The sequence below is a fragment of the Giraffa tippelskirchi genome, chromosome 1, assembly GCF_054371585.1.
Source record: "Giraffa tippelskirchi isolate mGirTip1 chromosome 1, T2T-mGirTip1v1.2.pri, whole genome shotgun sequence".
NCBI lineage: Eukaryota > Metazoa > Chordata > Mammalia > Artiodactyla > Giraffidae > Giraffa > Giraffa tippelskirchi.
The window spans coordinates 93,850,089-93,861,432 of NC_137275.1; the positions used below are offsets into that span (position 1 = coordinate 93,850,089).

The 11,344-nt window shown below is 33.7% G+C and overlaps 1 protein-coding gene across 7 annotated transcripts in view; it reads left to right on the forward strand.

Moving 5' to 3' along the window:
* The window catches only part of SEC24B (SEC24 homolog B, COPII component), a 78,865-nt gene extending 68,267 nt beyond the window's left edge, over positions 1 to 10,598 (forward strand). For 6 of the 7 annotated variants that reach the window (XM_081557113.1, XM_081557208.1, XM_081557353.1 and 3 more), the window contains 10 exons: positions 1,394 to 1,517; positions 1,943 to 2,101; positions 2,597 to 2,770; positions 3,379 to 3,489; positions 4,138 to 4,313; positions 4,925 to 5,062; positions 6,017 to 6,121; positions 6,889 to 6,981; positions 9,362 to 9,465; positions 9,702 to 10,598. In XM_081557113.1, the coding sequence (XP_081413239.1) occupies positions 1,394 to 1,517; positions 1,943 to 2,101; positions 2,597 to 2,770; positions 3,379 to 3,489; positions 4,138 to 4,313; positions 4,925 to 5,062; positions 6,017 to 6,121; positions 6,889 to 6,981; positions 9,362 to 9,465; positions 9,702 to 9,816 (1,299 nt within the window). In that variant the 3' untranslated portion in view covers positions 9,817 to 10,598. Of the gene's footprint in view, positions 1 to 1,393; positions 1,518 to 1,942; positions 2,102 to 2,596; positions 2,771 to 3,378; positions 3,490 to 4,137; positions 4,314 to 4,924; positions 5,063 to 6,016; positions 6,122 to 6,888; positions 6,982 to 9,361; positions 9,518 to 9,676 lie in introns of all 7 variants that reach the window. The other variant, XM_081557639.1, reaches the window with a different exon arrangement.
* The last annotated feature ends 746 nt before the right edge of the window (positions 10,599 to 11,344 follow it).

Genomic DNA, 11,344 nt, shown 5'->3' on the forward strand with positions numbered 1-11,344 from the left:
CATTCATTCATAGTGAGCATTTTCGGAGGTCCCTAAAAATTCTACTTAAAAAATGTTTTTTAGAAAATGTGAAAAACATGATTTCATTAGTTGCCTTCTTGCTGTTTAAGAGTGAAATGAGGCTGGATGTTCCTAGGGTTTTATGGTGAAGATTTGGTCAGGGTATTTTAACCCCAATTTCAAATACTCGTTTTTGTTTTGTAAATAAGTTTCGTCTGACCTCAACTTATATATATGAAAATGCCATTGCAACTAATTATGAGTATGAATTAAACAGTTTTAATAGTGTTGTAAATCTTTAGCCACATATTCAGTTTTTCCCTAAGATAAATTCTAGAAGTGAAATTATTGGATCAATGAGTATAAACTGTATTAAAATTACTATTTTATTTTACTTATTGGGATTTTTAATCAACCTATACCTTAAGGATTCTGATCTTCTGGGCACCATTAAGGATTGCTACTTTTTTATTCTTTACCAGTTTGCTAAAGAAGAATAGCACTGTATTTTACTTTTGAATAGCACCGTATTTTACTTTTTATGAAATTGTGTTTTTAAGTTGCTTTTGAGAAAGAAGCTAATTTCAAAGTAAACTGGGGACAAGTATATTTTTTAACTCATCAACAAGTACAGCTAGCATTATCCAGTGTGTTGATCCATTGTAATCCATTATGGAATACTGAACAAAAGCAAAGTGTGTATTGATTTCTTTGATACAGTTTCTAGTTTTTTGTTCTCATTTAACTTTTAGAAGTATTGTCTATCTGCCTGAGACTCAAGAATTTAAGTATCTGTTCTGTTTTAAACTCTAATATAATAGTCATACATTATAATTGAAACATTTTGTTGTGCAATGTAGTGAAATAATTAAGAACTTGGAGCCGAGCTCTTGCATTCTTAACTCTTCTCTAGTGCCACCTCCTCAGCTCAAGTGTCCTCATACCTACAGGAAAGACTTTGCTTAATCTGTTAGTCTCTCAGGTTATAGTGTAACAATATACATGTAATAGTTGGTAGCAGCATTCACTCTGGAGCCAGACTGCGTGGATATTCCAGCATCTACCACTCAATAACTATGTAATTAGTTGAGTTACATAGTCATTTGTTTGCCTCAGTTCCCTCATCTGTAAAAATGTTGGTAACTGTGAAATATATATTATTATGAGGATTAAATAATTTAACTATATAAGACATCTATGCTGCCCTATATGTGCTTTTATAAATGTTAGTGATTATTCTCATAAGAAATCTATGTCAATACCTAGACATTAAAAAAAAAAAATCCTTAGTTTGATAGGGGGACAGAGGATATTCCCTTCCTTATTGTGACAGACAGAAATATATGCATAATTCAAGGTTTTCTAGCTCTTACTTTATGACCTGTTGACTTAGGTTGTACAACATCTTGGCCCTGCAACTGATTTTTATAAGAAACTCGCTTTAGATTGCTCAGGGCAGCAGACTGCAGTGGATCTGTTCCTTTTAAGTTCACAGTATTCTGATCTCGCTTCTCTAGGTAAGGAGATACTATTGTATTTATCTGTTTTTACATAAACATTTTTGGCATATAATTAAATGTAAATTGTTTACTAAGAGTTCTCAATAGTTTGGGGAGAAAGACATGTGAATTAGATAATGTCTATGAAAATTACCAGTAACTTAAAAAAAAAAAAACCCTAACCCTATACAAATATAAAATGCTAATGTGGGTTGTTGTTTTTGTTTAAATAAAATTCTTTTACCATTCTGCTCAACAGTAAATATATATTATGTTTTATAAATATTTCTTTCTCAGATTTATATATTATCCCCATTTTTGACCACTGTAGGTTTTTTTTCATTATAACTTAGATTTCTTCATAATACGAAATCTGCACTGCTGTTGGACAAGTAAAATGTTATCGTTTCAGTAGCTAATACTTTTCCTTTTTCTCTCTAAAGCTTGCATGTCCAAGTATTCTGCAGGGTGCATCTATTATTATCCATCTTTCCACTATACTCATAATCCTTCACAAGCAGAAAAGTTACAAAAAGATCTAAAACGGTATCTCACAAGAAAAATTGGATTTGAAGCTGTTATGAGAATAAGGTGTACTAAAGGTATGAAATTATAAAAATTATGCTTTATATTATATACTTTTTTCAAAATTAATAAGCATTCATATATTGACAACCTGTGACCACCTTTCATTATCATAAAAAAGATTTTCTACTTGATCCAACTAGCTGTACCCTGTTTTAAATATTATTATTAAATAATCATTGTTCAGTTTTTTAAGTAATTTGAATAAGTGGGCAGAGGTAATGTTTTGCCTTATTGGGAGGAAGTCAAGAGAAAGCCCATATTGGAGGTGATTTCAGATGAATTTGAGGAATAGGGAGGATCTTAAGTAAAAATTGTCAAATTAATGATTGCCTTCCTCATCATTCAAACAGTCTTCAGTTTAGGTTATCTCTGTTTTATGGGAAAAGTACTGCTCTCCAGTTATCCTTTTGATTCAAAATCGGAGATATTTTTTATTTAAAAGTAGCTTTAACCTGAGGTAGAGAGACTAGTGTTATCTCATCTTTTATAACAAGTTTTCTCTTCCCTAGGTCTTTCCATGCACACTTTTCATGGAAATTTCTTTGTCCGTTCCACTGATTTGTTATCCCTCGCCAACATCAATCCTGATGCTGGATTTGCAGTACAACTCTCAATTGAAGAAAGTTTGACAGATACTTCCTTAGTGTGCTTTCAAACAGCCCTATTATATACATCCAGCAAAGGTAATGTTAACAGAAGTGAAGTGTAACCTGCCCCAGTAATTCTCCCTTCTTTTCACCTACCGGGAGATTGGGGAAAGAGAGTGAACACCAATGGGAAGTAATGGAATTTGTGTTCATCAAATATACATTCCGTTCTTTTTTTTAATACTCATTTTTGAATCTTCAGAGAGTACCTTTTTTGACTTGTGGAAGACTTGTACCCCCAGAATCATGTTAACATAATAACTCAAACTAAATCTGTCTGGGTTATCCTGAGCGTTATTTCTTTATCCATAACATGAGAAATTCTCCATGGCACTTAAGGTCTATGTGATCTATTTTCTGACATTATACCATGTAACATATAATTTAGAATGAGTGATGCTAAGATAAAAACCAGAACCTAGTGTTCAAAATGTAGTGTATGTTCATAGTCTATGTCCAGGTTTAGAGAATGTTTAATTTCCTTTAAAACATGTTCATTGTAAAACTTTGCTTTTGCCATTTCAAAATCCTGTTGGTAATTTAATACCATCAAACAATAACTTGAATTATATTTTGACCTATATGCTTTCTTTATTTCTTGGCCTAATGTATTTTGCAATGACGTGCATTCATCCTTTCATTAGGTGAGCGGAGAATTAGAGTGCACACTCTTTGCTTGCCAGTGGTCAGTTCATTAGCAGACGTATATGCAGGAGTGGATGTACAAGCTGCCATCTGCCTCCTGGCAAACATGGGTAAGTAAAAAAGTGAAGCAACAGGTGAAATATATTTTTCTATACTAAAAACTGAAGCCTGGACATTGTTTTACCCTAGAAATTCCTCATTTAAAATGTATTTATATTTTACGTTTTCATTTACAACAGTGTGAATTGGGCTGTTCTCATTCTTACAAATTCTTTAGTTTAAAAATCATGCGTGGGATTCATAATCATTAATAACTGGTAGCATCTCAAGTGTTTTTCAAATGGTGACTGCATGAACAAACTGTGGTCCATCCATATGATGGAATACAACTCGGCAATAAAAAGGAATGAACTGAACTGTTGATATGTAAACAGACGTGGATGACTGTCAAAGGCATTATGCTAAGTGAAAGAAGCTAAATTCAAAAGGCTACATACAAATGATTCATTCATTCAACATTCTGGAAAAGTGAAAATTATAAGAATGAAGAATAGCTCACTGATTATCAGGGTTGGTGGCAAGAGGAGGATTTTTACTACAAAGGGGCAGCCACACTCAAGGGAACAAGTGAAATGTATTTTTCTGACCTAAAAATGAAATTTCTGTTTGTTTCTTACGTATTGCATGTAAATTTTATCTCTTACAGTATTTACTGGCATCTAATGGTTGAAAACTTTTTAATTTTGGTTGCTTTATAGCTGTGGATCGATCAATTTCCTCAAGTCTATCAGATGCAAGAGATGCCTTAGTGAACGCTGTGGTGGACTCATTATCTGCTTACGGCTCAACTGTCTCAAATTTACAGCACTCGGGGTTGATAGCACCCAGCTCCCTCAAGTTGTTTCCTCTTTATGTTTTGGCCCTTCTCAAACAGGTAGCTCTCTATACACTGTAGATTTAATAAAGTCTTCTGAAATTTTCAATATATAGGTTTCCAAACCTAGTTTTTCTGGTGGGTGGTAGGTGATTAAATACTTGATTAGACAGTTGGAGCTTAGCATTGGAAGAATTTTAAACAGGAAGAGATGAATGGAAAATGAAGATATACAAATACATGATGACTCTCATGAAACTGTATGCTCTCACTCTGATATGTGGGAGCAGCTTGAATAATGCTGTGTGTATAGCACACTCCTAGTGTGTGCTCCTGGAAAGAGACTCTAAGGAAAGGGCCTACTGCTCATTGAACATCTTCCCACATCTCAGGCACCATAATACGTGTTATATATACATCATCATATTTAATCCTTACAGCTGCCTAGAGGTATTATTTTCCCCTTTTTTCTTATGATGTCAATATACCTTTGAGAAGCTAAGTAACTTGCTCACATATCTACCAATTAAATTGTCAGAGCTGAAAACTGAATCCAGGCTTATCTGGTGTGAAGGCTGTGCTTTTCCCGTGGCTGATGGTATATATCTGTTTTAATATTTGTCCACCATATTTATGTTTTACTGAAAAATGTGTATTGTTTCTCCATGTAGAAAGCATTTAGAACTGGCACAAGCACACGCCTGGATGATCGTGTATATGCCATGTGTCAGATAAAGTGTCAGCCACTTGTTCATCTAATGAAAATGATTCATCCCAACCTCTACAGGATAGACAGATTGACAGATGAGGTATGATTTTTTTTTCATTGTATTTGAAATTTTTAAATTTAAATTAGTTAATTCTGTCTTGATTCTGCATCTAAAATAGTAATGTGTTGTTAACAATTTCTTCCATCTGTTTTTCCCCTGTGACAATAATACATTAAATACAGACGTTAACTATGGATTTGATTGGACAACAGGACTATTAGATAGTATCATGGTTATGGCATTTTCAAAAATAGTTTCATTTGGGAAGTGACTGACTTTGTTTATTTGGTTACGTTTACTACAAAGCTGCATTATGGAAGGGCATTTCCATTTATATTTTGAAGATATTGACACTTTCTGATGTGATCAGAGTGCAACTTTGACTACATTATTGTAAAACTAATCTGGTATCCAACACTATTTTTAATATGCAAATATGTAATATCTTTTTTTCCTACTCTTTGGACTCAAAAAGTCCTTTGTAGCAGATACTATAGTTGTACTTTTAATATATCCTGACCCCAGAAGGGAAGGAAATGGGCAGATCTTTTTACCTAGTCAAGTTTTTATCTTTTAAATTTGAATACCTTTGAGCATCTTTTAGTTTAAATACATTTGAGAGTTTTGATTCTACAGCCAAGGAGGTATATATTATCAATATAATTCACCCTTGAGCAGCGTGGGGGTTATGAGCACCAACCGCTGTGCAATTGAAAGGCCATGTATAACTTCATAGTCAGTCCTCTGTATCCTCTATTCAGTGTCCACGGATTCAACCAACTGTAGATTGTGTAGTTCTGTAGTGTATATTGAGAAAAACTGCATATAGGTGGACCCACGTAGTTCAAACTCACTTTGTTCAAAGGTCAACTGTAGTTTTTACATATTACAGAATTATCAAGTATCATTTTTCAGTATCAGAGCTAGTGGCCATTAGCTTCCAGCCTGGGAAAATAGTAATGTAAGGTCATTCACATTCCTTTTTCTTTTCAGGGTGCAATACACGTTAATGACAGGGTTGTACCTCAGCCACCTCTTCAAAAATTGTCTGCAGAGAAACTGACACGAGAAGGTGCTTTCCTTATGGACTGTGGCTCTGTAAGTACCGTTAGTGACAAAGCTTAATTCTTGCAGCTGGCAAAAGGAGAAACACTTACAGGATCCAGCTCTGTTATCACAGATCAGGCAATGAAAGCTGGATTGGGAATTCAGGGGCAATACATTGGAACTGGCACAGGAGATCAATTTATTTAAGAGAAGTAAAGTGATAAATTCCTTACTTCAAGGAATTTTTCGTCTAGAGTCATAAAATTCTAAGAGACTTCAAGAATTTTTGTAGTTCAACTTGATCTATTTTCTGAAATGCCTTTAATAATTAGGATTTCAGGAGATGTCATTGGACAGGGTGGTGGTGAAGGGTGTCAGGATAGGCAGGGTGGCTTCATGAATGATACCTTGTGAGCAGGAAAAGAATTCCAGTAGCCACAGTACGGGGTGGGGCAGTGGTAGGGAGCAGGGGGACATTAGTTAAAGTACAGAGACAGTGACTGAAATCATGCAAATAGTGGGTAGGAAATATAGTAAGTCATATGTCTTGGTTGAAGCATTGGGGGAAAAGTAAGGAAAATGGTAAAATATATTTTATGAGAAGCTTGAAATTTAAGCAGAAAAGATATGAGCCACTCTGGATTCCTGAATGCAGATTCCAAATATGCAGGTTACAAGTTTTCTTTTTTACTTTCATGTTTGTTCCTACTTGATTTGAGCTAATGTACTTTGCCTCTTTTATGTTTGATGATTTTGAGAAAATTAGCTGTAATGGGTATCCAATTAGGGAGTTTTACTGTGATTTGTTTTGTTTTTAGATTTTTTACATTTGGATTGGAAAGAGCTGTGACAGTAACTTTATAGAGGATGTGCTTGGGTATCCTGATTTTGCATCAATACCACAGAAAATGGTCAGTGGATTTATATAGCTTTAACTTTTTGTGTACTTGTTAAATTTTTTTTTTTTTTTGGAGATATAATGCACATAAGAGTCACCATTTTAATCATTTTTAAATGTATAATGCATTTGTTTTAGTATATTCACAGTGTTTACAAGAAAGTATATAATTTCAGAGCATTTACATCACCTCAAAAAGAAACATGTATCTCCCAATTCTTCCTTTCTGTTTTCCCTGCACAACAACTAACCTACTTTCTATCTGTGTGAATTTACCTGTTCTGGACAATTCATACATATGGAATTACACAATGCATGGCCTTTTGAGCTTGACTTCTTCTCACCATGATTTCAACATCCATGTTGTAATGTGTATCAGTACTTCATCCTTTTTTATGACTAAATCATAGTCCATTGTATGAATGTATCACATTTTGTTTATCCAGTCATCTCTTCTTGGACATTTATGTTATCTCTACTCTGGTGCTATTGTGAAAAGCGCTTCCATGAACAATTTGTGTACAAATGTTTGTGTGAACATGTTTTCAAGTTCTCTTGGATATGTAACTAGAAGTAGAATTGCTGGGTCATAGGGTAAAATTTTTGAGCAACTCCAAACTATTTTCCAACTACTTTAACTTCTCTAATTTAAATTATTTTGCTGATAATAAACATACTTTTTTCAGTAAGCCTGTATTGTATGTATGTTGATACCAAAGAAGTATGATTCTGAAAGCAGTTCTCTATGCTACTTAATGGAAAAGGCCTACCTTATTCTTGGATATTGTAAATATGCCCTCTCTCCTAAAATTAATACAGGTCAACATAATTCTTAACCATGTTCACTATTTATTTTGTAAAATTTGCCACATTAATCCAGAGTTTATTTCTAAGACTCAACAAAGAAGAAAAATGAGAAAATTATTTGAACAGGTAATTCATAGGTGGAAAATATAGTAGTGGCTATATGAATCAATGTTCAGCTTCATTTATAATTAAGAAAACAAAATAAATTATTAATAACAGCATAGTATTTCTTTCATTTATCAGATTTTGCCCCCTGGTAAAAAATTTTTTTAATTTGATGATAGGCAATGATGCAGAGGGAATAGGTCAGCAGGCCTATTGATTGAACTGTATACATTTACACAGTCTTTAGGAGGACCATTTGACAATATCTGTTGATATTAAAATCACACAGCATATGACACAGTAAATTATTCACTCCTAAGAATGTATCCTACAGATATACTCATAGAAGTATTCATATGCACACATATACTTAAGAGGATATCGTGCTTGTATGCCAAGTCGCTTCAGTCATGTCCAACTCTTTGTGACCTATGGACTGTAGCCCAAGCTCCTCTGTCCATGGGATTATCCAGGCAAGAATACAGGAGTGCGTTGCCATGCCCTTCTCCAGGGGGATCTTCCCAACCCAGGGACTGAACCCGCATCTCCTGTGGCTCTTACATTGCTGGTGGATTCTTTATCGCTAAGCCACCAGGGAAGCCCAAGTAAAATCTATGAATCTATTAAAAAGAATACAATCTGAAAAAGAAAACAATGTGTATAATATCCATTTGTATTTTCAAAATGTGTTTCTATATATAATCGTGGCTATATTATATATATTTAGAAAATATATGAAAGAATGTACATAAAAATGTTTTCCTTGTACTTTTTAAATATTGATATAAATTTAAATATAACTAACTCAAACTTTTCTGTTTAAATTTTTGTATACTATGTACTTCGGAAAAAACTCATTGTACACATAGAAGAATATACTTTTTCTGCATTGCAGGTGGATTCTTTACCGTCTGAGCCACCAGGGAAGCCCTCAGATACACATATACACACACATATATATAAAAAGTATAGACTCTTTACGTCTTTTAAAAAATAGTCTTGCGTATGGTTTTTAAATATATTTAAACATTCACACTATTCTTTTAAAAATTTCTTGCCCTTAAATATTAAGGACAAAGGAAACATAAAATTCTCTAAGAATGTCTGTTATTAGAATAATGTATAATTGTTTATAAGTGAAATTGAAGCTTGATAGCCCCCCTGATTTGAATATTTCCTTTGGAAGAAACAAAAAGTATAACACAATATGAGTAACATACTAATTGTGTATGTTTTATTGACTTGTCTGGAAAAACTGTAATATTCAGGTAAAATATCAGTGGCATACTTATCACTAAATACATCTTATTAGTCAGAAAAACAGATTTATCAACAATGTAATAAATTTCTTGTGTTCGGTTGCTGCTGTTGGGGCTGGAATCGAGTGCTGGCATTTGGTGGTAGTGGTGATTATGATTGAGTTCTAATACTGCCTAAGTCTATGAGAAAGAAAATGACTTCCTAATTGCATTTTTTATCAGACACATCTTCCAGAGCTAGACACACTTTCATCAGAGAGAGCCAGATCCTTTATAACTTGGCTTAGAGACAGCAGACCATTAAGCCCAGTTCTTCACGTAGTAAAGTAAGTACTTCTGTAACTTAATTATGAAATTGTCTTATCCTGTCCAATCCACGTGAAATTGTCTTCAAATCAAATTTTAAATAATAATATCAGAATACATTGTAGTGGTAGAAAGCTGTTACTTGATTAACATCCCCTACCCTTTTTCGTAAAAGTCCCCACCTATTTTTTCTAATGTATAAGTATTCTTTTTAATAATATGCATTTTTAGATAAACGTCCCTTTTTCTTTTTCAGAGATGAGAGTCCTGCCAAAACAGAATTTTTTCAACATTTGATTGAAGACCGGACAGAAGCCGCCTTCTCTTACTATGAATTTTTGCTTCATGTTCAGCAGCAGATTTGTAAGTGAAGTGAAATAAAATTGAATAAGAAGAAAGAGCTCTATAACCTAGGTAAAGCATAATCTGTCAGAGAAGCACATAGGAAATTTGAAATGAAGGCACTTGTTACAAGAGGCAGTGCATAGCATAGCACCTTGTCTGAGGCTTTGGCAAAAGGTAAAGAGGAAGAAGGAACTTGACAGATTTTCTTCACCCTAAGTTTGATGCTGATGATGCTTTTTCACCAAGTATATTTTGAATTGGTTTCCACACATTTCCAGAGTGCAGCAGTACAGTTCTCTGTTCATTGCAAGCTGGCAAACTTCCATAGCTATGTGGGATGATATGTCAATGAAAAATTAGATAAATTCCTTTTTCTTATAATTAATACAACACTTCTGGACTTGAACTCTGACAGAAGATGCCAAAAGGCAGTGGTACCCTGTTATTTGTTTATATGAATTACTTTTTAACAAGGAATGATTCATATTCATTAAATGAATTCAATATTTTCCCTGTAAAAACAATAGAGTTTCAGTACATGAACTATAGAAAAAATATATATATAATGTACATAAATGTTACATTTGTAAAGAAAATGTAAAAATGTAACTACAGAATATGAATTGCTTAAACTGTGCTGCATTGTTGGATGACAACTCTTTTTGTCGCAGTTAGAGAATGAGGTTGACTAATGCATATTATGAATTGAGTCCACAAAAGAAACACAAAACACTTTGTAATTCTGTTAAATCTTTTATGTGGATTTATTTATGATCAGCCTACTAATTAAAAATATTTTGCTTGACAATATGGCTTGGTGTTTTGTGTGTTTATGGTTGGGGAGAATTGGTGGTATTCTTACATCTAGGATGTATTGGATTTACTGCTCGAGGAAATGCAATGATACTGTATTTCAACTAGTAATATATGTGAATATGTTTTCATCAATTTGTGGACATTACCAAGTACTTATTCTGTTTGTATTCAGAAAACAAACCCTACTTTCAAAATATATATGACTGTTAACCAATCATAACCTTAATTTGTCTTTCTTGGGTAAATTAGGCATTTTTTATTCTTGCACATTCATAGCAAAATTTTTATAACATGTGACTATCCTGTTTAATTGACTTAATATTACCATCTGGAACTTTGAGAGTGATCTTATTCTGATTTTTAAAAATCTCGTTTACTAACATTTATTTACTATATAAACTGCTAATGATCCATTAGGTTGTAGAATAAAATTTTATTATAAATACTATAAAAGTCCTACTGATGAACTTTGGAAGGGAAAAGACTCTTGATGTGTGTAATGAGTGGTTTTGCGCTTGCTGGATCTCTTTTCTTTGGATAAAAATAAAAGTACTCTCTCACATTCCCTGCTGGAAATGAGAGGTTAAATGACTCGCCCTAAATGACATTACTAATTAGTGACAGAGCTGATAGTAGAAGTCAACTGTTCTACCCACCCACCACCTACTCCCAGCCCAGCCCACCCCCAGCACTGTATGTGTCCCCGTGCCATGCAGCCTCCAGCAGGAGAGAATCTTA